Here is a 26,454-nt window from a genome sequence, read left to right on the forward strand (position 1 = left end):
GGGTGCTGAGCGCCGCGGCCCCGTGCGCGGGAGTCGCTCCCGCAGCCCCCCAGGCAGCACTGCCCAGGGCAGCACCCAGCCCCGCCGTCCTTGCTGTGCCAGGGACGGTTTCTGCACTTTGGCGACGTTAAAGGCCTTTTGCATACGAGCCAGGCCCAGGGGTCAGCGCCTGGGCATTGTTCTTCATTGGCATTTTCCATCCCACGTCACCCCTTTCCTCCCTCACCCTCCGTCTCCCAAACGCATGCCTCGCTTCGCTGGCCCCGGAGACCCCCTCTCCGCACCCAGACAGCCGGTTTGGGACACGGAGGAGCCTCTAACTCGCAGGCTCGCTCTCATCTGCGGGGACGCACGCTGCTGGTGCCCCCAGCAGCACCGCGCTGCACGGGTGGGTCGCGGGCTGGGCAGGGCAGGTGTTTTACTGTTCCCACAAGGGAATTCGAGTGTCTCGAGGCTGCTCTGTTCGTATTTCCCTCTCTCCTCCTCACACTTTTGATCCAGCTCAGATGTTTGGACGGGAAGGCAAAACAGGACGCACACAGGCCATGGGGCTGCAACATGAACTCATGCCCACGTGTGCATTTAGCAGCCTGATCCATGATCTTTCTAGCCATCTAGCTGGCTCTCGCAGGCGACAGAGGTACAGCCACTATTTTTTTTTCCCCAAAGGTTTTGAGTCCCCCGGTAGGTTTTGGCTAAAGCAATGCGTGTGGAGTTATGTGGTCTGGGTGCAAGCACTCGCAGCAAGACATCAGAGCCCTCCTTGGCCCCCTCTGGGCTGCTGACCCCCTTTCTCCAAAGCTGCAGCTAAGGACCCACTTCAAAAAAAAAAGAAAAAATGCAGCTTTTACTCTTTCTACCAAACGGGAAATCCAGGCTCCTGCCTCCCGGCCAGGCTGCTCCCCTTATCAGACTCCAGGACCCGCTGCCCGTGGGCCGACAGCTTGTCCCAGCACGTCGCCGGCTGCTCCGGGCAATCTCACATCGTCTGGGAGCTGCTCAAGCAGCCGAGCGCAGGCAGGGGGGAGATCGGCCGCCCAGATGGGGAACGTCAGACACCCCCCAAATTCCTCGGCGATGGGGGAGGACGGGGCGGGGGGGGGGGGGAACACAGCCGGTGCACAACGACAGCCAGGAACGGGAGGAGGGACACGCCGCCCTGCCACTAATCCTCGGCGCTGGCATCCCTGAGCAGCACGGCTCGAGTGGGCAGCAACCAAGTCCTGAGCCACCCAGGGGTGGCTCCGGGGCATCCTCGGGCCGGGGCGGCGCGTCCGTGGGAGAAACCGAGTCCGGACGCGGCTCTGGCAGAGCCAGGCCTTGGCAGGCCGGGCTCGGGGAGGAGCGGCGGAGGGCTGGGATGCGCGGCTGGAGGAGGCGGCTGGAGCGCGGGGCTCTCCCCCCGTGCCGCGCGTGGTCCGTGCGGGAGGGAGGCAGCTCGCAGCCGGTGGTACCCAAGGCTTTGTGCGGGCGGCTCCGCACGGCGCGCTCGGAGATGCCCTAACGTCTGGCTCCCAGCCGCAGGCTTCACCTGGGCTCCTGGCACTGCCCGTCCGCGGCACCTCCCTGCTCCATCCCTCCCCGGCCAGCAGCGGCACCGGCAGCGGCTCCGGCAGAGCCTGGGTAAGCGGCAGCCCGGGTGCCGGATCGTGGGTGCGGGGGGCACGGCTGCAGGGAGGCCCTGGGCCACGGCGGTGGATCCCGTGTGCCCGCGGGCACTGAGGGGCTGGTGCCCACCCGGGGCACCTCTGCTGCCAGCAGAGCATGGTTGTCTCCCGAGGGAGGTCGGGGGCAGCCTGGATTTTTGGGGGGAGGAAACTTTGCAGCAGGCTACGGCTCTGGTGGCAAGTGGGGCAGTCGGGGTGCTCGGGCACCGCTCCGGCCCCGGGGACGGGCAGCAGTGGGGCTGTGCAGGGCTCGAGGGCAGGGGCTGGTGCTGGCTGAGCCCCCAGAGGCTGGGCCAGCGCAGGGTGGTGGCTCCGGGTGGCCCTTGAGAGCTGGGCAGGGTTTGTGCCTGTCCCACCCGGGTGGCAGGTGGCTGCGGGCGGGTGTCTCGGGAGCAAGATGTGGTCCAAGAGCCGAGTGGGGCTCTTCCAACCCGGCCCTCACTGTTCCCAGGAATTGCTGTAAATGCCTCGGACACAGCGGCCACTTCGTATCAACCCCCCCAGCGGCACCTCAGGGACCTCGGACTCTGTCCCATCCTGGGACCGGTTCCCCCTGACCCGTCACCTCCTAGCCCCCCTCGTCCCTGGCGGGTCCTGAGGACACCCTGCCCCTTCCACCCTTGACCCACGCCATGTCCTCATCTCAGCTACCCCAAAACCCCTCCAATCCCCCCTGATCCCCCCGGCTCCAGCCCAGCCTTCCACTTCCCAGGTGAGAGCAGCCCCCCCAGCTCAGCAGCTCGGGGCTGCGGGTATTTTGGGACGGTCGAGCTGGGGGATCCCGAGCGCCCTGTGCAGCCGGAGCTGAGGGAGAGCCAGCTCGGGGCTGGGCAGTGCTCCCCATGCAGGACGCGGGCTCTTCTCACGTCTTCCCCCTCGGGACCTGAGGCACTCTCTCAGGAAGATCTCAAAGATCTCCCCAGGGCTAAACACCTCCTTGCTGCCTTCAGGGCATTATTTTGGCAGGTTCCCTCTGCAGATGCTTTGGATCGAAGATCTTTGGTCCCCAGAGCTGGCTCCTGTCCCTTGACTCTGTGGCAGTGCCGCCGAGGGGGTAGGGAAGGCAGGAGAGATGTGCAGGATGACAGCTTTGACTGTCCCGTGCTCACACGGAGCAGCAACAGCCTGTGACCTTGGCACCGTCTGCCAAGAGACACCTGGAGTCCTTGCTCGCATTTGGGGCCAAGCCTGCCCCTTGCTCCTGGGACGTGCCCCTTGCAGGGCTGGGCAGGAGGGATAGGAGTTAAAACCGATGGGAAATGTCCCTCCTGCTGGCTCCACCCTTTGTCTGCCCAGCCACATTTTGCCCCTACGAGCGGGAGATTTTGGAAGGGAAAGGTTGTGGCAGAGTCAGGCTCTACTGTTCTTTTTAAATATGAGGAGCAGCAATTTTGCTCCTGCTTTTGGGTTGCTCAGGGGCCGTGCCCCAGCCCTCGGCTGGGGGATGTGCAGCATCAAGGCGATCTGCAAGCCGTTTCCCCTGTGCACTGAAATGCAGCTGCCTCCGGGGGTGGAGCGGTAGCTGTTTAACAGCACTTCTGCCCAGGAGGGGCCCACGGGGCCCACGGGTGCTGCTGTGTGCGAGGGGGATGATGCAGAGCCAGGGAGCGGCTTGGGAAGGCCCGCTGGAGCAGGAGACCTCTGAAGGGTCTGAGCTAGACAAGGGGATTCCTGCCGCTGTGGAAGCTCTGCCTCTCCATGCTCTTCCTCTGCTTCTGCCAGATGTGCTGGGGGCTGCTGGGATGTGGATGTGAGGGGCTGGTGCAGATTCATGCTCACCCCATCGCAGGGCCTGGCGGTTAGTTACCAGTGGGGCTGTGCCGGTGTCCCCGGAGGCAGATGGTGAACGGAGTGCTGGAGGGAAGAGGGGGAGGCGGAGGAGGTGTCTGGGACTTTCTGGGAGAGCACCGGGCTGAGGGGGATGCTCGGTGGAGCGGTGGGAGGCAGCAGCAGTCTCAGCTCTCCTCTTGAAGGCTTTACCTTGCGTGTCTCCAGCTCTGTGAGGCCAGGCTCCTCGGGCCGGGAGAAGGCGAAAGGGGGCCCGACAGGCTGGGTGCTGCAAAATCGCTCCCCGTGGTGGTGGTCCAGGTGGGGGAAGCCCACCCGCCCGGACACGCGTCCCCAGCTTTGGGAGCCAAAGCACCCGGGGGCTCTGAGTCTGAGGTCGCATCCATCCTCCAAGTGAGCTCAGCTCCACACCGGTGACACAGAGCAGAGTCTGGCCCTTGAATTCGGCTCCAGATTAAGCCAGAAAAGCTCTGGCACCCACCTCTGAACTGGCCCCGCGGCCTCTTGCGGAAGATGTGATGGGTTTGGCCCAGCAAGCTGCTAGTGGTGCGGGCAGGGCTGCAGGACGGAGAGGTCTGGAGCTGCCCAAGGGAAAGTGCTCGTGGGTTGTCCAGGGAGAAGACCCTCAGCAGAGACCTCATGTCTACAAACAGTGACAGGGCCCTGGCCCCGGAGGAGCACCGGTGGCATCCCAGGCAGAAGGACTGAATGGACAGGGTTTTCCATCAAATCCGGGGTGGAAAGAGCAAAGAAATAGCCAGGGGTAGCATCAAAACCCATCCAGGATTTCCCCCAAGCCCCTGACCTCACTCTGCAACGCTCTGCTGCCAGGAGGGATGGGAGCAGAGCCTTGAGCTCCCATGGCACCTTGGCATCCGAGGGTCCCTGCATGCTGCAGGGACATGGGCACCGAGAAGGACGTTCCCTGGTGCAGTCAGGACAAGGACAAGTGTTTCACAGCCCTGCTCTAACCTTGGCACCTTGATCTGTGTGTCCCTCTGGCAGGTGGTTCGAGCTCCTCGCTCAGCCAAGGCACGACGGATGCGGCTCTGCTCCGTCCCTGCTGTCAGCTCAGGGCTGCGGATTTCAAATCATGCGAGAGCTGCCTTTGATCCTGGCACAGCTGCACAGATTTCTTCCCTCCTCGGCTTTCTTTCCCGTCCCCGTCAGCTCCATGGGGGCCAGGCAAGCGTTGCTGGGTGGTGGGGAAGGCTGTGTGACGGTTGCCTGCAGAGCTGTCTCGTGTGTCGGGGAATCCCGGAGATGCTCACAGCATCCGTGCGGGAGGGAACATCTGGAGGCTTAGACCGCCTCCGTGCAATGCCTGACTCCCTCTTCCCCGCTTACGGCCACACGGGAAGGGAGATCAGTCCCTCCCATGGGACACACTGCCTGGGGAGCTTGGCACACACGGGAGACCCTGGAAAATTTCCACCTCCCTGCCTAGATGAGGAGCAGTTGCATCAGGAAGGAGAAAATCTGCTGGCTGCCAAGGGCCGGGGTGGGAAGCGCAATCCACGGCATCGGCACGCCGTGCTCGTGAGGGGCTCCCCAGGGAGCCGGAGATACCAGCTGCAGGCACGTGGCCCGGGAAGCCGTCAGCTGGCTCCACTTCCCAAAATGAATCAGTCGGGCATCTGCACATGCTCTGCTACTTGGGCACAGCAAAGGTGCCTTCCTCCGAACGGGACTTCATCAAGGCTGGCGGGGCAGGGAGCTGCCCCTGCGGTAGGGTCGCAGGGTGCAAGAGGAGGTGTTGGAGGTGGGGTCTTGCGGGGTGCAGGGAGGGGTGTAGCTGGGGGAAGGAGATGGGGTCAACTCGGGGATCCGTGGCGCTGGAGAGGGCTGAGGTTGCTGGCATGTGGGGTCAGGACTGGAGGGACTCGCCGCAGGTCCCACAGAGATTGTATGGCCCAGTAGGGCTGAGAGGCTGATGGCTGCTCCAAACCCCTGCCGCTGCCCCAGGCCACCCCACTGCCCTCTCCAACATACCGGCTGGACAGAGCATCTCGTCACTCCTGTCACCCCGCAGGCTGAGCTCACCTCCCGGGCACAACCAGTCCCAGCCAGGGGCCCAGGCAGGGAGGAAGGGTCTGGCCAGAAGCCCGAGTGCCTTTGCGGGGAAAGCACTGTCCCCCCTGGATTTGTGCTGGCCACGGCCATCTGCAAGAGTCCCTGGACAGGTGGGAATGTGGAGGAAAAGGATCCTGGGGGAAACAGGAGGGCTGAGCAGGGAGCAGCACCATGAAAGGGAGATCTTCAGTGCAGCAAAACCTCCCAGCATCCTCCCAGCAGCACAGGGCAGCCTGTAGCACGTCAACCAGCTGCTGAGCACGAGCTCCTTCCCTTGCTGGCTCTCACAGCCTGGAAATGGTGCTGTCTAGGGGAGCAAGGGCAAAGCAGGATTGGAGGAGCCAGGCCAGGATCTTGGGGCTTTTTCCTCCTTCCCCAGGTCCTCCAAGCTGGACCACAGTCCTCTCCTGGTGGGAGGTGGCCGGAGACATGGCGGGCAGCCAGAAATTGCAACAGGCCATGGGTGCTCAGCGCAGCACTGCTCTCCAGGGAGGGTGGAGCAGTCGCCAGCCCAGTGGGTGCTCAAGGAGCAGAGCTCAGTGGGAATAAAACCAGTCTGAAAAGCAACCTGAGCTAAAATGAGTGTGGGAACCAGAGGGAAGAGGCTGTGTGTGAAAGCAAGAGCAGGCTGGCCCAGGTGCTGGAGCAGAAGATGGAGAAAGTGGTCTTTGCTCTGGGAGAAGCTGCGTAAGAGGCTCCCACCGTGCACGGCAGAGTCCGGGGGCATCTGGAAGCATTTCAGAAATGCCTGGAGCCTCGGTGTCACCCAGCCCACGGTGCTCCCAGCACAGCGCGGCCTGGCATTTGCTTTGTGGCATCCAGCTGGCACCCTGCACCCCCACAGATCTCCAGGAGCCGCATCCCAAGCCTCTGTGCTGAACCAGCCCACAGCTCGTGTTGCAGCATCCTCACCAGCTCTCGGGTTTCCCCTGGCGCAAATCCCCTCACCGCTGTGCTTGCCGAGGGCTCTGAGCCGCCGGTTCGGCAGGGAGGTACGAGGCCATCTCCATCGCAGATCAGGGCCCTTGGCTCTGGCCCAGGAGTGCTCAGCCCAGAGCAGCTGCTGAAGAGCCATTTGGCAAGGAGAGAGCCTGAAACTGCTAAAGAATGAAACCGATTTAGATGTGGGTGACACGTTTATTATGTAAAATTATAGTTTGTGCAGTCGTCAGAGCAGCTAACTAAAGGTTACAGTGGGAGCTGTATTACTGAGGGCTCAATCATCGTAATTACCTCCCATTAGATCACCTTCTTTGCAACTGAGACACGTCGTAAGGGAAGCTACTATTTACCTCCATTTGCTACTGGAGCAAACACAGATTCACCCGGTGCACAGGATCCCTCTTTCCGTGTGATCGTGGGGGCTGTGGGAGGGTGTCTGTCTGTGGCCAGTGCATCCCCATGGGAAAGGGGATGTTGTGTTCATGCACCTCTGTCTCACCGTGTTTTTTCCCCACCTTTGTCAAGGCAGAGGACCTGAATGCAGGAATGAAAGGGTCACGATCATCTAAGGTATTGGAGGCATGAAAGAGAGCTGTGCCCATAGGAAGAATATGCTTGGCTAGAGGTAGAGCAGGGCCAAAGTCACCTGTGCCAGGGCTGGAGAGAGTGGGAAGGGTGGCGGGTAGAGCTGTGCTTGTCCTGGGTCCCTGCTGCTGTGTCTGGGCTTCCCACCAGGACCGAGCAGAGATCAGTGAGGGGAAGGAAGAGATGTCAAGAGCCTGCAGGTTGTGTCTGCAGGGACAGAGCCCAGCACCGTGTCCAGCATCTCCTCCGCAATGGAGGGACGAACAGCGAGAGGATGCTGGTGCTGGTGAGGGCTGCGAGCCCCGTGCCGGAGCTGGCTGCATGGCAGGGCCTGGAGACGTGATTTGTGGTGGCTCCACAAATGGCTTCCTGGCAAACACCGGGCTGGTCCCACAAAAGGCTGGGGCAGCCTCTCTCTCTCCCTAAGGTGCCATGAGGACATACCCAGCTCTTGCTTTTGCACAGACTGTTTTCAGAGCTGAGTCCTCGGGAGACGTGGGCAGGGGATGCCTCCCCCCAGGTCCGAGGTGATCTTCCACCCCAGCAAGATGAGGGTTTTCTCAGCCCTGCCCTGGTAGGAGAGGGGAGGTCTGCGCCGAAAGCTGGGGCACCGCTCACGTCGTGTTCATGGCTGAGCCACGGGGAAAGGCTAAACTCCCCCGAGCACTGTTCACATAGCACCTAGTCTGGGTGGTTTTTTGCAGCATTTCTTTGTGCACGGGGATGCGGGCACTGGGTTTGCACGAGGGCACGCAGTGCTGTGCTTTGCATCATTTGCTTTGGGCATTTCTGTGCTTAAACCGATGTGCAGATGGCCGTAAATGCATTAGTGGTGTCTCTCGCTCCCGATCCGATGTTGGACGTGTGCTCCTGCGTGGTGGGGTGTGTGCGTGTCGTTTGAGTGACCATATTCCTCGCTCTTGCTCTCGGTGCCTTCATTCATTCAGCGCTGCTGAGAGCAGCGAGGCTGGCAGCACGCCTGGGCTCACGCGGACGTAGCTGCGGCCTCTCCCTTCCCGTCCCCGCAAAGTGTGAGCTCTGCGCAGGAGCTGGCAACGCTGCTTTACTTTGCCAGGCCTAATGATCTGTCATTTCCCCACAATAAATAGCAATTACCAGAATATTGCTGGTGACTTTGTAGGTGCTTTCAGTCTGCGCAATGCCTTGTAGCTCCAATTAGCGCACAGGCTGGCTGGCCGCAGTGGAAGCAGAGGAGGCGTTTGCTGTCGGAGGGCTGTTCCTGCTCAAGCGTTGCTTTCTCCAACCTGTACGTTAAGATCCCAAGAGGTGGAGCCGCTGGCTGTTTTCTCGGGGATGCCATGTTGCAAACCCGGCTCTCTCCCTGCTAGGAGTGGCTCTGCTGAAGTCCTGCCTGTGTCTGCAGAGGGACCACAGACCTCCTGGCAATCATGCTGGCTGCAGATGTGGGCCCTGCTCTAAATAACAGTAAAAGCCAGAGGTGTTTGAGCAGAGAGTTATTAGCAGAAAGGGAGGCAAATTTTCCTCTCTCAATTTCCTGCAGGGCAATTGGGAATATAGCAGAGGTAAGCCAGGACTGAAAGCAATGACGCGTGCTGAGCTGGGAGCCCCCAGCTCCAGGACTACTGGGGAAAGAGCCTGGGATGTGCTTAGTCCCAGGAGGAGGCTCTGCACAGACTTTCTCTCCAGGCACGCTGCAAGCCTGACGCATGCTGGGATCCCCGTCCCGCTCCCCGGCAGCCCTGCTATGCCAACGTGATCAATACAGCCCAAGGTTATGAAACTCCTTCTTTCACGTGCCCGGATTTGGGGAGCTTTCGGCAGCAGGAGAGGCTGTGCAAAGGGTGCTGGCTGGCTGTGGTCCCGTGGAGGGAGCGTGGGACATGCCGGGGGTGCTGCGGGATGCGGGAGCTGTCGGAGGGCAGAGGTGCCTGCGGTTCCCCATCAGACCCCCAGCGTGGAGCTTGCTGCGTAGCTCACGTCGTCGTGCCGGCGCCTGCCTCGGCCCGCTGAGCTTTTAGTGCTTTTCAAAGTCTTAGTAAGAGCAATTCAGGCATTTCTTAGAGTGAAATTAGGACAAGCTAGATGGCTTCTCTCATTCATTTTTTCCCGGTTCTTTCAGGACAGTGCTGGCACCCTCATTCTCTCAGGCAGCGATCGACAGCTTCCATGGGAGATGGGAGAAGATGCCTCCATTTTATCAGTTTATGAACTTGTAGGAAATCTTGGCTTGCAGATGCTCAGCAGGGATATGTTAGGATTAGGCTGATTAGGCTTCTCCAGAGCATCTGTCTGCACCAGTGTGGCCCAGCCTCAGTCTGCAGGGCCCAAAGGGGACTTTCTCTGCCGTTGAAGCCCCTTGGGGAGACCATGCCAAGAACAGTGAGACCATTTCTCCTCTGCTCTACATGCTCCCTCCTGGTACCCAGGCAGTGCCAGTGAGGAGAGCCCAACCATTTCAGAGGAAGAAGAGCTGGAGAGAATGGGCAACCCTGGGTGCAAACTGGGGGAAGAGCTGGGATTAGGAGATCGGAGATGCCTAGCATGGAGAGGGGAAGATGGTCTCAGGAGGTCCAGGCTGGGGGAGAAGATGATGCCTTTGGTGGCCATTGGAGTGGGACCCTCAAAGGGGGTCAGCGCCTGGGGGTGACGCACCTCCCCCCAACACCCAGGGGTGCAGCTGGTGTGGGCACTGTAGCTTTCCACACTCTGGCACAGTCAGAAATCGCTGATGGGCACCTCACGGCATGGGGCATCCCCATAACCCCGTGTTTCAGCTCTCTGATACATGGGGTGATACGCGGTTGTGGAGCGGGATGGCAGCAGCCCCTCGGACGAGGCACGATCCCGCAGGACGCGCTCCGTGGCCATGTTAACACGTTGGTACAGCAGGGCTAAATCCACGTTGCCCTGGCAACCTTCCTTTTGTTTCCAAACTTTTCAGGGCATGCCTTGGCAGCACTGAGGGTTTTTATTAATGAGCTTTCGGTCCTGCGGTTACTTTGCCATTCCTGCAGTACCAGGCGGCTGTGCCAGTGCCCCTGCACCGTCCCCAGTAATTTGGGGCAGGATGGTGAGTGTGGTGGAGGTCTGGAGGGAGGTGGAACACCTCTGTCTCACAAAGGCATCCAAATTCATGTTGGCAGCATTTAGGTTTGCCCTTCAGACGCCTGGAGAAACTTTGAGTTTGGATGTCAGTGAGTGCATGAGCAGGTCTCACTGTTACCCAAGAGCAGAACTTGCTCTGATTTGTGTTTTTAGCATTATAAGCAAAAATGACAGTTTATACAAATAGCCTGAAATCCTGTCTGGAGAGACTCAGGTTGGATTTTTCCTGGCTTTAATGAGGGTATTAAACACAGCTGAACTTTGCTGTCATCTCTGATAGCAAAGATCCCGAGACCGGGATGCGTGGAGCAATAACACATCGTTCATTTATCTGAGTAACTATCACGTGGCCTACAGATTTCAGCAAAAAGTCACCTCTTGTACTTGTCTCCTTGTTGGGATCCAAGACTTATGACGATTAACATAACTAGTCTCCCACTTTAGAGTCCTTCATTTGCACTGTTTGCCTTAAACTGGTACTGGGACACAAATATTTAACAGCCCCTCAGCTGGAAGCTGGGTTATGTCCCTCCCTGCAATAAAATGCGTTGCCTGTTGCAGCCCCAGTGAAGGGAAGCTTTTCACATTTACTCCAGGCTGGCACTGACTAGGAGGCATCTCAGGTTATCAGGTGAAAAATAAATTTCTAATTCTCACGGTTGGAGAGAAAATTATAAAAATGTAACCTCCCAAACCATGCAAAAAGGAAGCAGCTGACAAATAAAGGAAGGCAACAGGGATTTAGAGAAGATAGAGTTGAGGAAGAGATTTCAACGGACTGGTGGAGGAGATCTCTTTGGAAATAAGTCTAAGGAGGAGTGGAAAAGCTGTTTCAGTGCTGGGTGCCCTGACCAGGCGCAAGGCCTCCAGCCTGCGGGAGGAACCGGCGGTGTTGGGAGTGACCAGCTCGGCTGAGTCACGAGTTCTCCCCAACTTCAAGCACAAGAAGGAAATGCAGAGAAAATAGAAACTAGGTCAGGCTACTAGGATGAACACGAGAGAGCAGGGGCATGATGAAAGGTTAAAGCGCAAAGCAGGACACGACTGGAAAGGGCTTAGAGGGAAACAAGAATTACTGATGTAAGTGTCTTAGCACAAAGAAGGAAGATCCGCTGCTCAGCGGCGAGCGGAAGCCGGGGCAGGTGGTGGAGGCCCACGTGTTTGGTGCCTTCTGTGCAACGGTGCTTGCAGAAAAGTGTATTGCATCCAGGTGGACAACATCATGGATAAGACTGTGGGCTAGAAACGGGGGAGGAAGCCAGTTAAGGGCCCTTGGACAAGGTGGACCTTCTCAAACCGGGCTGACACTGTCAGGGCAGTAGTTCTTAGAGCAGAATATTTGTAGCAAGCAGATGAGATACCTGGCAAAGGGGAGTCTCATCTTTAAAAAGAGGGGAGAAGTCATGCCAGCAATTTGGAGACCTATCAGTGCAACCTCAATTTCCAGAAACCTGCTAGAACAATTACTCAAACCTTTGGCAAGGAACTGGGAACACATGGCGATGAGGAACAGTGGTGAGAACAGAAAAAAGGGGGAAAAAAGGGATTTTGAGACTTTGATAAGAGTGGGTTCCCCTCAAATGTCTGCAGCAGAGCTGGAGGAATCAGGTCGATGGGCAGAGGAGACTCCCCCACCAGACTAGCCTATCCCATAAAAACCCTGTATCCTGCATGAGAGCAGCAGTGTCAAAACCCAATGTTTTTAACAGGGAAAAGTCTGGAAACATGGTGTTGTAGGAAAAAAAGTGCCGGTTCAGAGGCTGGAAAGCTTTCATTTAAACATCATGTGTTCAGCAAACTGCTGTGAGTCCAAGGCAGGGCTGTGCCAGGCTCTGCCCCTCCGGCTGCTCTGGCCCGAGCCCAGGGCACTGCAGGGCTCCTGCACTGGGGACCCCCTGCCCGCAGTCGTCTCTGCCACCGGGGCTGCCAAAGACATCCCCACCCTGGTGCCCCATCTCCAGTAAACACCACCGACCCTCCGAGACCCTCCAGAAACCCCCTTGGGCAGATGAACTCCCTCGCATGCCTGCTCCTCCTTGGCCGCAGCGGTGTTGTCTGCAGCGTTGTCCATGACGTTGTCCATCTCTCCCGCTCTGGCACTGGATCTCAGGGTCTCCCTTTGGCCAGCAGCTGATTTCCAGCCCAGCATTGCTTCCAAGAGGGATTTTCATCCTGGGATGGGATTTTTCTGTGCTCTGGACTTGAAGCACAGACCTGTTGGTACCCTCCCATGAGCTTATGGATCTGTTTCATTTTGCATTTCCATGTTAGATATTTCTGTACCAACAAATAGCCCTGGGGCCTTTTTGCTTCTTGTTTTCTTCCCCCGGGAGCTGGAGAACGCCAGTCTGTGACACTATTTATTCACATCCTTTTTCCCTGCCTTGTTTCTGGGAGCTGTTTATGGGCTGATGACAGGGGGAGCCGATAAATCCCACTTTTCCGCGACAGCGGGTGCCTGGGTCAGTGTCTCCGGAGCTGCTCCTGGGCACAGATTTGCTCACAGTCATTGGTAGCACTGCTTCTGCAATGGGCTGGGAGCACTGCCTGCATCACGGGCTCGATGGAGAACGCGGCGTTTTGTAGAGCCTTGAAACATCCACACGGGTATGCGGCCCGGTCAGGGAGAGAGCGGAGGGATGGGTCCAGTGCTGGGATTCAGACCGTGGCTCTTTGCTTTGGAGTTGTTCTGGAGAGCCATGGGAAAACACGCCAGATTACCTCCGCAAAAAGCCAGGACCAAATCTGCTGTCTCCATGGGAGATCTCTCAGCTCTCCAGATTTTATCCTGTATTTAATTATTACCATCTGCTATTCCAGTCTCCAGGGGCTGCTTGGTCTGTTTGGTGGCTGTTGGTCTCTAGTTAAATCAGCCCCATTGGTTTTTCCTCCAGTGTGGACTCCCTCCTTATCCTCCTGGCTTCTTTGGTGCTCTGATCCCCTTTTGGTGTGGGGCAGCTGTTGTCCTCCTCGCTTGCAATGCTCGTTTGCATTCAGCCTCACGGTTATGCCTTGCTAAAGCCCTTCCATTTTTAATTCTGTTCGTTGTCTCATAATAACATCAACTTTTTCCCAGACTGGTGTCAGTGGAGTTTTTGAGGGCTCACAATGGGCTGCAGCATTTCCCAGCCTTTCTTCAGGGGGATATGGCACAGATTTTTTAGCAGAGAAAGACCTTTTCCAAGGTGTTTTTCTCTCATTTGACTTAAATGATCATGAAGAAACATCCTAACAAAGAAATCCACAAACATTCAACAACGCAAACCCAAATTTCCAGATTAGTTAATGACACACTATCCACTTAGAAATTAAAAAAGAAAATCTGTGTGCTTACGATTAAATGAATCCTTCTTAAGGGCAAAAACTTTGCAGTTAAGCAGGTATAGCTATCTCTGCTATGTCTCCACTGTCATAAACACACTGGAGCATTTAAGTTTTATTCGTCCCACAGGGAGAATCCTGTTAAGCAGCAATGGGAGGTGCACGTGCAGCAGCTGGGCTCAGGTTTGCCAGTGCTCATTATTTTATTCTGAGCTTTATGATCCTTGGTGCGTCTTGTAAAACGTCAGCTCCCAGGCAGACACGATTACGAGAGAATCTCTGCGTTCATCTAAAAAATAATAGCACTGCCTCCTTGGTGGCTTCAGAGCCAAGCTGGAAAACGTGACATCCGTGGGTTAAGAACGCAAGAAATGTCCTGCTGGGTCAGCACGATACTCCGTCCTGCCCAGGGCACTGTCTGTGGCCGCAGCGGTGGGAGATGCTATTTCGGGAGAGCACGTGAGCGTGGCTGCTTTCTGCTCCCCTTGCCTCCCCCAGCAAGCCCGGTTGTGCTGGAGATACGGGGGATATCCCTGCCTTGGGATGTGTTTATGGACCTGCTGCTCGTGAGTGCGTCTAATCCCTTCCCCAACCTGCTGACGCGGTCTGCCTCCGCGTGACAGCCGGCCCCCGCGCTCCGGTCCCCGCTGGGTCGAGAAGTGCTTTCTGCTGCCTTACCCCGATCTGCCAGCTCCAGCAGGCCCCTCCTGCCCTGACGCTGTGGGATTTGGTGACTAAAAGCTCAGACAGCTCTGCCGTCGTGATTTTGTAAGCCTCAAACGTGTCCCCTTCAGCCGTCTCCTCTCTGAACTGAAATCTCAGCCTTTTTGCTCTCTCTTTGGGAGGCGGCCGCTCCATCCCCTGGATGACTGCAGTTACCTCTCTTCGTAGCTGTGTCCTTCAAACCGCAGTCCAGATGACAAATCATTACCAGCCCAGCAGGCAAAGAGACAGAGCTCCAAACTCCTGGTTTTGAGATGCTGTGATTTGTTCACAGCCAGCTTTCGAGGGTGTGGGGGTGATTGTTTCCGAGATGAGAAAAACAAAGCAGAATAGGGACATCTTGAATTTGCAAAGTAAAATTCAAACAGCAAAATACCATTCTGTTGTACAGATGGTGTGGGGGCTTCAGCAGAGGAGCAGACCGGGTCCCAGAGCCAGGAGCACCTCACTAGGTCTGGCCAGTCCCACCGTGCTCCTGGCGGTCACATCTCGTCCGTGGTCACCATCCCTCGGCCAGGGCTGTGCCCGAGGCTGTAGGGCCGGTTCAGCACCTTCCTTCTTTCCTCCAGGACTTTTAGAGCTGCAAGACTAGATCAAAGTAATGCTAAACCTTGGTAACGCCATGCCAGAGAGAAGACCTAAAGCACCAAACTGCGCACGTGCCGCCCGTCCTCCCCAGTGCCCCATCCCCATGAGAAGGGATGGTTGGCCCTGGCGCAAAGCCCTCCTGAAGCCTTTGGCCGTTCGCCTCCCGTTAACGGCAGAGCAGTGATTACAGTGGAGCTGGGAATGGGCTCGTTGTTGTTGGGTGCCTGCACATTCACTACGAAGCATTTGCACAAAGGTTTTTTGAACATCTCCTCTCTTGTATCCTAGCAGCCTGTATTAAACTGGACCCGCACGTGAACAGTGAGCCTTGCCTCTCCCAGGCCCTGGTGATGTCTAATCCCAGACCGAGTGTCCAGGCAGCCCAGGAATCAGGGCAATGCCGGGTTTGGGGCTGTGATGGGCACCGGCATGTCTGACATCGTCCTCTCTGGCAAACCCTCTGGTCCTGGGGCTGGGAGGAGAAAGGCTCTCTTCTCTTTAGTTTCAGCCAGCGATCACTTTGCATCTTGTTTGCTGTCCTTCAGCTAGACATTCACCTTCATCTCTTACGCAGAAAGGGCTTTAATTGTTAGTCGCCGCAGCCAGATTGTCTCCTGGCATTACCGAGCAGATAAAGTCAAGAGAAATTAGACATCCAGATCCATCATCGTGTGTGTAGCACGCAGGGAAGTATGGGAGGAGCCGTGCCCAGCCCTCCCCAAGGGGCTCCCTGCTCTCAGCCGGATTCGGCAGGAAAATGGGACAGATCGCAGCCAGCTCTGGGCATCGGATTCCCCCGGGGAGTCTGGAAGCGGTGACTCAAAGCGTCTTGGCATGAGATTTGGAGCTTTCCCTGCGCTCGCACCACACTGGCCTCCCCCAGCCGGGAGCAGAGCAGCCTCAGCACACGCCCGCGATTCGCGTCTCCGTGGCGTGAGGGCCCCGGGGCTCAGTGCTGGCCCCGCACGGGCACAGCGTGGGGCTGCCCCCATCACCTCCACGTCTCTGTCCTGCAGCGTTCCCTTGGGCACATATGTGCTCCGTGCCTGGCCGGGCTTTTGCACCCCAGCCGCCCTTGTGCGATGACCTGAGCCGAATCGGCAGCAGGGACAGCGGTGGGGACAACAGCCCGGTTTGACACCGAGACAGGGATCCAGGAACCTCTTGTGCTCGTCCGGAAGGAAGAGGATTGTGTTGCACTGAAGATGCACAAGGCTCAGGCATTGCAGGAGGACACCTGGACACCCGGATTTGGCCTCGTGGGATGCTCGCGTTGTCTAGGGGCCACTGGTCAGATCCATGCGGGAACAGCATCTCGGTGCTGAGACGGCTGCTGGCTGCCGGCAGCGGCTGCTGTGCACATGGGCGGCTTCAGCCTCTCCCCGCGGAGCTGCTTGGAGCCGTGATGGAGCCACAAGTCTTGCTGCAAAAAGCAGAGGCTGGGGTCCGGCAGCGGGAACCCACAGTGGGATCCTGCAGGCGTTTCCTGACATCCCGGCGGCCGTGCCAGCCCTCTCCCTGCACAGGAACCGGCTGTGCCCCAAGCAGCCTGGGGGGCCGGGGGCACCCCGGGGTGGTGACGCGACCACCCGGAGCCTTACACCCACTCAGAAAAGCAGAGCAATGCTGCGCACAGCCCTTAATCCCCTTAACCCGTGGTCACTGGGTGCTGGAGAACGGGTGTCGAACCCTGGAGGGACCCTCCAGGGAGAGTCCGCGTTGGCGCTGGGCTTGGGTGACCGTCCCTCCCAAACACCTTTCCCGTGACGCCTGCGAGAATCACCCAGCAGAGAGCCTCCAGTGCCAAGCATGCGCCGGCAATGAGTCGTTTATTTGCAAATACGCCTTCCCTAAGCCAAGCTGGAGGAAGCCAGGCCCTGAGGTGCAAAGGTTGCCGTAGGGAGCGTTGCTACAAGATCATTACTAGATTTAACGGCGGCTGCCCGTGGTGGCAAGGACAGCTGATAGCTATTTATGGTGCTGGGTGGGCTGGGGTGGCCGTTGCGCGCTGATAAAAACCAGCGTGACCTAATCTGGGACTGTATCGTGCTAGGGCGAACCAGGCTGGCTCTTCTCCAGGAGCCCCAGCCCTGCAGGATGTCCGCAGCAGGGCACGAGGGTTTGCAAACCGTCTGCGATGGGGATGGCAGCGATGGGGTTCAGGGGAGACAAGGTGCTGCCCCAAGCCCTGCCCTTTGCAACAGGGGCTGTGGCAATTGCTGCGGCTGGTGATGGTTCATTTCTCAAGGAGAAACGCCTTGCAGATGGAGGTGGCGTCGGCCACCAGGTCCCCAGCGACCAGTCCCACGTCCTGCCCCGACCTCCTCCACCCCCTGGCCAGCATCTTCCGCTGCAGCCCATCTCACGGCGGGATTAAGGCTAATTTCTGCCCTACCCTCCTATATCCCCATTAGAGGTATTAAAGCGTGAGCCAAGGGCCCCAGGACTTTCCGCATGACTTCTGAAGCCTGGTTAAATAGAGACCACGCTAAACCTGCCGGAAAGGTCCCTGTTTGGAGCGCCCGGAAACCTCTGCTCGCTGGGCAGAGGTGGCAGCCTTTGCTCCAGCCAAAGGGGTTTATGCAACGTTATTTGCCCAGGGCTCGGGTCAACTTGCTGCCTGCAGGGCCGGGAGGAAGCCGAGACACTCTGAAGGGGCAGGGGATTTGCACCTTGGACCTCCCTTCCCGGAGAAAATGCAGCCTGGGGACACGGGCACCTCTCCCGGCCGTGGGAGGACGTGGGGCAAGGCGGGTGCTTCATCTGCACCGCGTCCCATGCAAACAAGCTCCCGCTCCCAGCAGTGCTGTGGCCCTGGGCATAGGGAGATGCCTCGGTCACAGTGAACCAGCTGCCATCCTAGGGACCCAGGAGTGCCCAGGGACCTGCTGTTGTCACACCCCAGGGGCTACTGGGGACAGCACTGCAGGCAGGAGGAGAGGTCGCGTCCCTTCTGCAGCCCAGGTCCGTGCCCCACACGGCTTTGCAGCGCCGGCGGGTGCTGCAAGGCACCCGCGTAGGGTGACTGCATGGGGCAGGGCCGGCGTCACCCCTGCCCGCATCCTGGCTGCCCTGGGAGCCGTTAGCACAGTGAAGGACACGGGCAGGGTCCGGCCCGCTCTCGAAAGGTTTTTATTGCATGTTTCCCAGCGCCTGAGCCAGCGGGAGCTGCTGAGACTGCCGGCGGAGGCAGCCTTTGATCCAGCCCTGCAGGGCTCCTGTCTCACCATCTTAGGACTGGGGGGAAAGAGAGAGAGAGAGAGAGAGAGAGAGCACGCACGTGCATGTGTGCGCGTGTGTGTGTGTTTGAGTGCATGCAAGTGAGCGGCCTGTGAGTGCACGAGTGTGTGGACTTGCATGCATGGCTGCATGCGTGTGCAAGTGTGCACGTGCGCCTGTGCATGTGCTGCTGAGTGTGCGCGTGTGCCTGTGCGCGTGTGCAAACGCATGTGTGTGTGGCTCAGCACGCCCGCGTGTGCACACCTAAACACGCAGCAGCACGCCCCAGCTCGAGGCAACGCGAACGCGCACACGCGTGTGAAGAAGCACGGGCATGGAGTGCCGCAGAGCATGCACGCGTGTGCACGCACGGGGACACGCGGCGCCCAGCGTCTCCCCAGCGTCTTTGCAGCTTGCACCGCCGCCACTCGCAGCACGGTGACCTTGCGCTCCTGGCACGCCCAAGCCGCCCTCCCGTGCCTCAGTTTCCCCTCGCCAAAAGGGCCTTGGGGATTTCTCGGCTCCCCGCCGGGCAGCTCGTCGCTCTCCTCCACGTCAGAGCGCCCCGCGAGGCCCCGGCAGCGGCAGGTCCTGCCGCACGCGGGACGGTCACCCCGTGACTCACGGCCCGGGTTAATCATTCATTTCTCCTCCTCACGCACCTGCCTGAGCCGGGGTCACTTTTCCTCCTGCCAGGCCCGAGGCTCGGTGGCTCCCGACAGCCCATCGCCGCCGCTCGTCAAGGACTCGGGGACCTTGGCTCGCCCCGTCCCGGGAAAGCAAGGCACCGGGACGGCCCCGAGGGAAACGCCGGTGAGTTCATCCCCCTCCGCGGCGGCGAAGGCTCCGTGCGCTGCCCTGGAGCCGCCCGGGGACACGCGGGAGGTCCTTGCTGGGCATTGCTGCCGGCGGCCGGCCCGGAGGGGCTCTGGGGTTGCAGCTTTGCAAAGAGCCGAGCGGGCAGCACGGCTTTCCATCCCGCGCCCGGATCCATCCCAACGAGGTGCGATCCCGCTCCGACCCCGCGGCTCCCGGCGCAGGCGTCTGCCCCGCTTCCTCGCTGGGAAAGCTCGCTGCTCTTCCCTCCTGCGTTACGATGCATTCATTAGTGATTAGCTTTGATTAATTCAATCAGGTTTAGGGAGCAACAGAAGTCTTTCTAATTAAAGCAGGCCAGCGGCATAGCTGCTGAGCCAGCCAGGGCTCCCGGTCCCCCTCCCAGCCCCGGCTGCGGGACGTCACCTCCTCGCTCAGCGCCAGCTTGGCTCGGCTCGGAGCCCAGGGAAAATCATAGGAAAAGCCGAAATATTTTATCAGGCGCTGAGCAAATACATCCCAAAGCCACATCCGGGTAGAGGCCCCGCAGCGCCGTGCGCCAAGGGGTGACACTGCCGGGAGCGGCGTCGCCGCGGCCGGGAGCGACTGCGTCATCCGCCCCAGCGCCGCCGACAAAGGAGCCCGGAGCCGTGCTGGGGTGCAAAGCCTGCGCCCAGCCCCGGCGGCATCGCAGCTCCTGGGAAAGGGAGGCCAGAGCCTCCCCGCAGCTGCCCGGAGCCTCCTGGGGCGACGTGGGTGCTACCGGGCTTGGAGCACCAGCCCCAGCTCGGGGGCTGCTTTTGGGGTAGTTTGTTCCCCGGGGTGCTTTACAGCAGCCTCCGGGCTGCTCTAGTCGATGCCAAGCCGCTCGCACCCCGCAAGGAGCCTGCCCGGCGGCTGGGTGCACGGGGCCGCCCTCGGCAAGCGCTGGTCTCCGCGGCACGTTTCGGGGGGGTCTTTTGTGCTGGGGAGCAGAGACGAAGGGCTGGGATTGTGCTGCAGCGCCGAGGTGCTGCGAGGCCGAGCGCACGGATGTGACCCTGCGGTGATGCCACCACCCTGGAGAGACGCTGCCCATTCGCACCGCCGGGCTCAAAGCCCTGCCGTGGGGCTGGGGACGTATCCTCGTGCCCAGAGCCATCGCGGGGCAGCCGGGAGGCACACGTCTCCCAGAGCCGAGGCGGGGACGCTGCACCGGTGTCCCACTGCGCCCTCTCAGCCTCGCGTCCCCCATCCGGGTGCCACCTCTCCACCGCTGTCCTCCATCCACCCCACGTGCTGGGGGAGCTGCCCGTCCTCCACCACCAGCCCATCGGCACCAGACCCGGGAGCCGTCACCGCTGCGCCCGGGCGGCCCCGGCGCGGGGCTGACCCTCCGCTCTGCCCTCCCCCAGGCCACGGCTGACGGGTGACCCGAAGGGGACGCAGCCCAGCGCCCCGGCTCTCCCGCGGTCCCTCGCCGGCTGGGAGACACCCGGAGCGGGGACGCGACGCCGGGCAGCAGCACCGGACCCCGAGCAGCGCGGAGACGCGGCACCAGGCCAGGCTGGAGGGCACCCGGTAAGGCTGCTCCTCGCCCCGCGCTCGGGATGGGGGGCCCACAGCAGCGAGACCCTTCGTCCTCCGGGATGCGGTGGCCCCGGCACCCTTCCCGTGTTTGCTGCCTCCGGAGCTGCCAGCCGTAGCCGTGGGCTGGTGGCAGCAGGGCTGCGGGAGGCACCGTCCCTGCGGCGAGGTGGCCTCCACCTCCAGCACCGCGTTTGCACCCGGGACCGGCCGGAGATCCTGCACCCCTGGGGTGGCCAAAGGGCTTTTCCAGCTCCCTTGGCTTGGGGACCCCCTGCCCCAAGCTGGCTTTGCCCAGTCCCCAGGGCACCCGGAGGCCCCTAAGCAGAGCATCCCTTTGCCCCCCGCGCGGGGCAGAGCCCGGCCCCCGGCGGGATGCGGGGGGCGGCGGGGGCTGACGGGGAGGTGGCCGTGTCGCCCCAGGGTTAGCATGACGGAGGTGGAGCCTGTGCTGGACTTCGCGTCCTCCGGGAGGACGGGCCGCCGCAACGCCCTGCCCGACATCCTGGGCTCGCCGGCCGGCGTCAGCCCCTCCGACCTGCCCCTCAAGCTCGCCGAGATGTCCCTCAACGCAGGTAGGTGACGGGCAGTGGCACCAGCCCTGCTCCAGGGCACCGTGCGGTGGGAGCATGTCACCCCATGGGGACCAAGGCTGCGGGCTGGCTCCTCATAGCAGCATCCCGGGGACGGGATGACCACGGTGCTTGGGGAGGTGGGCGGCCAGCCGGCGCGAAAGGCCCCGGGGCCACCTCACCCCCCGCCTCGTCTCTCCGCAGACAGGTCCCAGGAGATGCAGTCGCCGTCGGCGGAGGTGCCCCCTCCGCAGCCCCAAAGCCCGGAGCTGAAGGACACGTCCTAACCCCCCGCCGCCGCCGCCATGCACTTCTGGCCAGCGGGGCGAGGGGACGCTGCGGAGCATCAGGCGAGCTTCGGCGGCCTGGAGTTGGCTGGGTTTTCCTTGGTGCCGTGCGGCACGGACATCTCCCGTCCCCCGGAGGAGCGGAGCAAGGAGGGACCTGCGGTAACGGCGCGGGACTTCCCCAAGGACGGGGAGCTTTGCCCTGCGGGAGGAAACATTTCTTCCGCGGCGGTGCCAGAACCAAACTGTGGGATTTTGCTCCGGGGGGGGATTTTCTTGGCTTCATAGCAGCGGCGCCAAGCAGAGCTTGGGGCGCTACCGCGAGGAGCGGGAAGAGCAGCCCACGGGTACGTCTGTCTCAGCGTGTTGGTCACCGTGATGTTTCGGGTACCGTGTCCATGTCCTGTCCTTTCTCCAGTGGATGATCCAGGATCCTTTTCGGGCTTTGGGGGGCACCACGTGCCGGGTCTGAACCATCCCACCGTGCCCCCGACACACAAAATGAGTCCGTGTCCTGCCCCACACTTGTGGGACCGTGTGATGCTTGGGGTCCAGGAGGGAAACCAGCCTTCGCCAGCGGGACGAGGGACAGGGGCTCAGGCCATGGCCGGGAGCGGAGCACCCCAGGGTGCTGCCTGCCTCGGGGGGAGCAGGGCTACGGCACCCCCCCACCGGGGCTGGGGTGCCGGGCAGCGGGAGCCCCCCCAAAGCCACCTCGCCAGCCTGGGCACCCATCTGCAAGGAGCCGTTTCTGCCGCGGGGGCGATGCCGGCGATTTTGGAGGATGCAACTAGGGCGATGCCGCTTTGAACGTGCCGACGGGTCTCCCTGTGCCAGGGCCACCCACAGCACCCAAGCCGGCCCCGTCGCAGGAGCCCTGGGACCCACCACCACCTCCCCAGGGAAAACCCGGAGAGAGGAAACCAGCAGCAAACGAAGCAGCTGGGCCCTCCAATGCGTCGCCCGGATCCTCCTCCCGGGCGAGGCGTCTGCAGACTGGGCTGCTCCCGCTCGGAGCCTGGAGCTGGGCAGAGTCGAAGCGCGCTGTGCCGGCCCGGGGCTGTGACAGGACGGTCAACCTATAGCTGTCGCTGTGGGACCGGCAAATAAATCCCAAACGCAGCCTCGCTGCTCTCCAGCATCGTCTCGGCAGCTCTGGGCCAGAGCCCTAGCCGTGCCCAGGTCTGAGTGAGCCGCGAGGGGCTGCGCTCAGACCCACCGTGCGTTCCCGGCACTCCGGCATCGGTGCCCAGCACATCTCGGGATCCTGCATCTCCCTCGGAGCCTAAATCTGTGTTAAATCCCTGCGGGAAATGGCTTTGCTTCCCCAGCGTGCCCGAGGCCGGCTCTGGCCCTCCTGAACCCTTGACCAAGGATACGAGCCCATCCCTTAACGTGGAAACCAGCTCCGTCTGGGGCGTAGTGTTGTGCAGTGTGTCCGTGTGTCCGTGTGTCCGTGTGTCCGTGTGCATGGGTGGCCAGGTGCATGCACATCCCTGTGCACGGGCACCCGTGTGCAAGAGTGTTGGTGTGCGTGGACATCCCCCTGCATGGGTGCTCATGTGCATGGGTGTCCGTGCGCATGAGTGTGCATGGGGGTTCGTGTGTGTGGGCACCCATGCACATGTGCACCTGCGTGTGTGGGCACCCGTGTATGAGGCTGTGTCCAAGGGTGTGCGTGGGCACCCATGTATGAGGATGGGTGTCTCCGTCCATGGGTGTTAGTGTGCGTGGGCACCCACGTACCTGGGTGCCTGTGTGCGTGGGTGTCCGTGCTTGCCATGTGCATGGGTGTTTGTGGGCATGGGTGTTTGTGGGCGTGGGTGACCACGTGCATGGGTGTTTGTGGGCATGGGTGTTTGTGGGCGTGGGTGTTTGTGGGTGTGGGTGACCACGTGGATGGGTGTCTGTGTGTGTGGGCAGCTGCGTGCATGGGTGGATGGGTGTCCATGCTTGCCATGTGCATGGGTGCCAGTGGGTATGGGTGACCATGGGCATGGGTGCCTGTGGGCATGGGTGACCACGTGCATGGTTGTCTGTGTGCATGGGCAGCTGTGTGCATGGGTGTGTGGGCGTCCGTGCTTGCCATGTGCACGGGTGACCGTGTGCATGGGTGACTCTGTGCATGGGTGTTCGTGGGCGTGGGTGTTGGTGTGCATGGGTGACAGTGGGCATGGGTGTTTGTGGGCATGGGTGCCTGTGGGCATGGGTGACCACATGCATGGGTGACCACATGCATGGGTGTCCATGCTTGCCATGTGCATGGGCGTTTGTGGGCATGGGTGCCTGTGTGCCTGGGTGCCTGTGTGCATGGGTGTTACTTGGCATGGGTGCCTGTATGCCTGGGTGACTGTGTGCATGGGTATCCACGTGTGTGGGCAGCTGTGTGCGTGGGTGTCCGTGCTTGCCATGTGCATGGGCGTTCGTGGGCACGGGTGACCACGTGCATAGGTGACCATGTGCATGGGCGTTTGTGGGCATGGGAGTCCGTGTGCATGGGTGACCATGTGCACGGGTGTCCGTGTGCATGGGCAGCTGTGTGCATGGGTGCACGTGTGCATGGGTGTCTGTGCTTGCCATGTGCGTGGGCATTCATGGGCATGGGTGACCATGGGCATGGGTGTTTGTGGGCATGGGTGCTTGTGGGCATGGGTGCTTGTGTGCATGGGTGTCCGTGTGCATGGGCAGCTGTGTGCATGGGTGCACGGGTGCATGGGTGTCTGTGCTTGCCATGTGTATGGGCGTTCATGGGCATGGGTGACCATGCACATGGGTGTTTGTGGGCATGGGTGCCTGTGTGCATGGGTGACCATGTGCATGGACATTCATGGGCATGGGTGACCATGTGCATAGGTGAGCATGTGCATGGGTGTTTGCGGGCATGGGAGTGTGTGTGCATGGGTGACCACATGAATGGGTGTCTGTGTGTGGGGGTAGCTGTGTGCATGGGTGCCCGTGTGCAGGGTGTCCATGTACATGGGCACGTGTGTGCATGGGTGTCCATGTCTCCTGTCATCCTGCCGGCTTGGGGGGTGGCAGCAAGCAAGCGCGGAGGCTGGGGACCCTGGTGTCTGGGCACGGCGCTGGCAGGAGAGGCGACAGCCCCCTGCCCCATCCGTCCCGTCCTGGCCATGCCCCATCCCTGTCCCACGGCCCCGGGAGGGTCTGAGCGGGCGGCGTTAAAAGAGCACTAAGCATTTTGGGCGGGGGGGGGGGTCCGCCCTGGCGCCCTGGGGACCTGTTTGGGTAATAAACCGTGAGTATTTTCCTGTGAGCCCTGCAGTGTGCGAGGTCTCGCCTGGGGTCGGGCAAGGGTGCACGAGGACAGCGGCGGGGGCCACGTCCCAGCTCGAGGACGGCTCTCGCACGGTGGCCTTGTCCCGGGGGCGCCGGGTGCCGGATGGCTGCTTCCCGCAGGGAGACCCCGCTGCCCGGGGGGGGGGGGACGTGGTGGTCAGGATGTGCCCAGCCGAGGTGGGGGGGGGGCCTGGCTGCCACTGGGCTGGGACACTTGCAAGGACCGTGGCCTGGCACGGCCACCCGTCCCCGCTCAGAGCCACCGCGCCGGGGCCGCGGCCGTGCCCTCCGGAGGAGCCCGAACTTGAGCCGCCGGCTATTTTTGGGTGTCCGCAATGACACCTCGGGGCCCGCCGTATCCCACCGCCTCGGCCGCTTCCCGTGGGCACCCGGCCCGCCGGGCACGGCCCCGCTGCAACGAGAGCCCGAAGCGGAGGAAAGGTTAGGGGCGGGCGGGCGGGCGGCTGACGGCCCCCGCCAGCTGCTCTTTCACCCAGGCTCCCCCCGCCACCAGCCCCGGCAGCGCTCGGGGGGGCTAAGTCCGGATCAGCGGCTTCTCGGCCCAAAGGCGTTAAAGAGTAATAGCCGGGAGGGCCACACCGGTGCCCCGTGCTGCAGGACATCCCGGCCCGGCACCCTCCGTCGCCGGCACTGCCGTCCCTCTGCTCCGCCGCTTCCCACCGGGAATGTTTTGTCGCCCGAATCGGTGAGGGGTGCAGGAGAGGAGGGTGCCCCTCGCCCAGCCCGGCCCCGGGAGCCCCCCGGGGGCACCGGGGGTGGAGGAGGCAGCACGCGCGGGGTGCGTCTGGGCCGCGTTGGCACCGGGCAGGAGGGATGCGGTGCCGCGGGGAGAGCGGAGGAAGGGGTTAGGCGTGCTGTCACGCGTGTCACACGTGCACCTCCGCGGGTTGTGTGTCCCCGAACGTCGTCCCGAGCGGTCGCAGCCCTGCGTCCCCCGCTGCCACCGCAGCGATGCGGACTGTGCTGCACACGGCCGGGATCACGCGTGTCCCTGCACACGCATGCTGCAAACAGCTGGGATCATGTGTGTCCCTGCACACACACACGTCACACGGCTGGGATCATGTGTGTCCCTGCACACACACGCTATGCACGGCCAGGATCACGCGTGTCCCTGCACACAAACGCTGCACATGGCCGCGATCATGCGTGTCCCTGCACGCACACTATGCATGGCCAGGATCACGTCTGCACCTGCACACACACGCTGCACACAGCTGGGACCACACGTGTCCCCGCACACGCATGCTGCACACGGCTGGGATCATGCTGTGCATGGCCAGGACCATGTGTGTCCCTGCACATACATGCTGCACATGGCCGGGATCACACGTGCACCTGCACACACATGCTATGCATTGCCGGGATCACATGTGTCTCTGCACACACACGCTGCACACAGCCAGGTTCACACATGTTCCTGCACACACGTGCTGCACATGGCCAGGATCATGTGCGTCCCTGCACACACACGCTATGCATGGCTGGGATCACACATGTCCCTGCACACACACACATACGCTGCACACAGCCGGAATCACACGTGTCCCTGCACACACACGTGCTATGCACAGCCAGGATCATGCATGTACCTGCACATACATGCTGCACACGGCTGGGGTCATGTGTGTCCCTGCACACACACTTTTCACATGGCCAGGATCATGCGTGTCCCTGCACACACACATGCTGCACATAGCTGGGACCATGCACATCCCTGCACACACATGCCGCACATGGCTGGGATCACATGTGTCCCTGCACAGACACATGCTATGCACAGCCAGGATCATGCATGTCCCTGCACACACACTTTTCACATGGCGAGGATCATGTGTGTCCCTGCACACACATGCTGCGCATGGCTGGGACCACACGTGCACCTGCACACACATGCTGCAT

General features: G+C 61.0%; 1 protein-coding gene across 1 annotated transcript; it reads left to right on the plus strand.

Moving 5' to 3' along the window:
- The first annotated feature begins 1,386 nt into the window (after window positions 1-1,386).
- LOC112981177 (cAMP-dependent protein kinase inhibitor beta-like) lies at window positions 1,387-24,508 on the plus strand. Its single transcript, XM_026096635.2, has 5 exons — window positions 1,387-1,623; window positions 18,690-18,806; window positions 20,204-20,369; window positions 20,799-20,950; window positions 21,152-24,508. Exons 4-5 carry the CDS (start codon window positions 20,806-20,808, stop codon window positions 21,232-21,234), a joined length of 228 nt encoding a protein of 75 aa, XP_025952420.1. The 5' UTR covers window positions 1,387-1,623; window positions 18,690-18,806; window positions 20,204-20,369; window positions 20,799-20,805; the 3' UTR covers window positions 21,235-24,508.
- Window positions 24,509-26,454: the final 1,946 nt, after the last annotated feature.

The sequence above is a fragment of the Dromaius novaehollandiae genome, chromosome 23 (genome assembly GCF_036370855.1).
Source record: "Dromaius novaehollandiae isolate bDroNov1 chromosome 23, bDroNov1.hap1, whole genome shotgun sequence".
In the NCBI taxonomy this organism is placed as follows: domain Eukaryota; kingdom Metazoa; phylum Chordata; class Aves; order Casuariiformes; family Dromaiidae; genus Dromaius; species Dromaius novaehollandiae.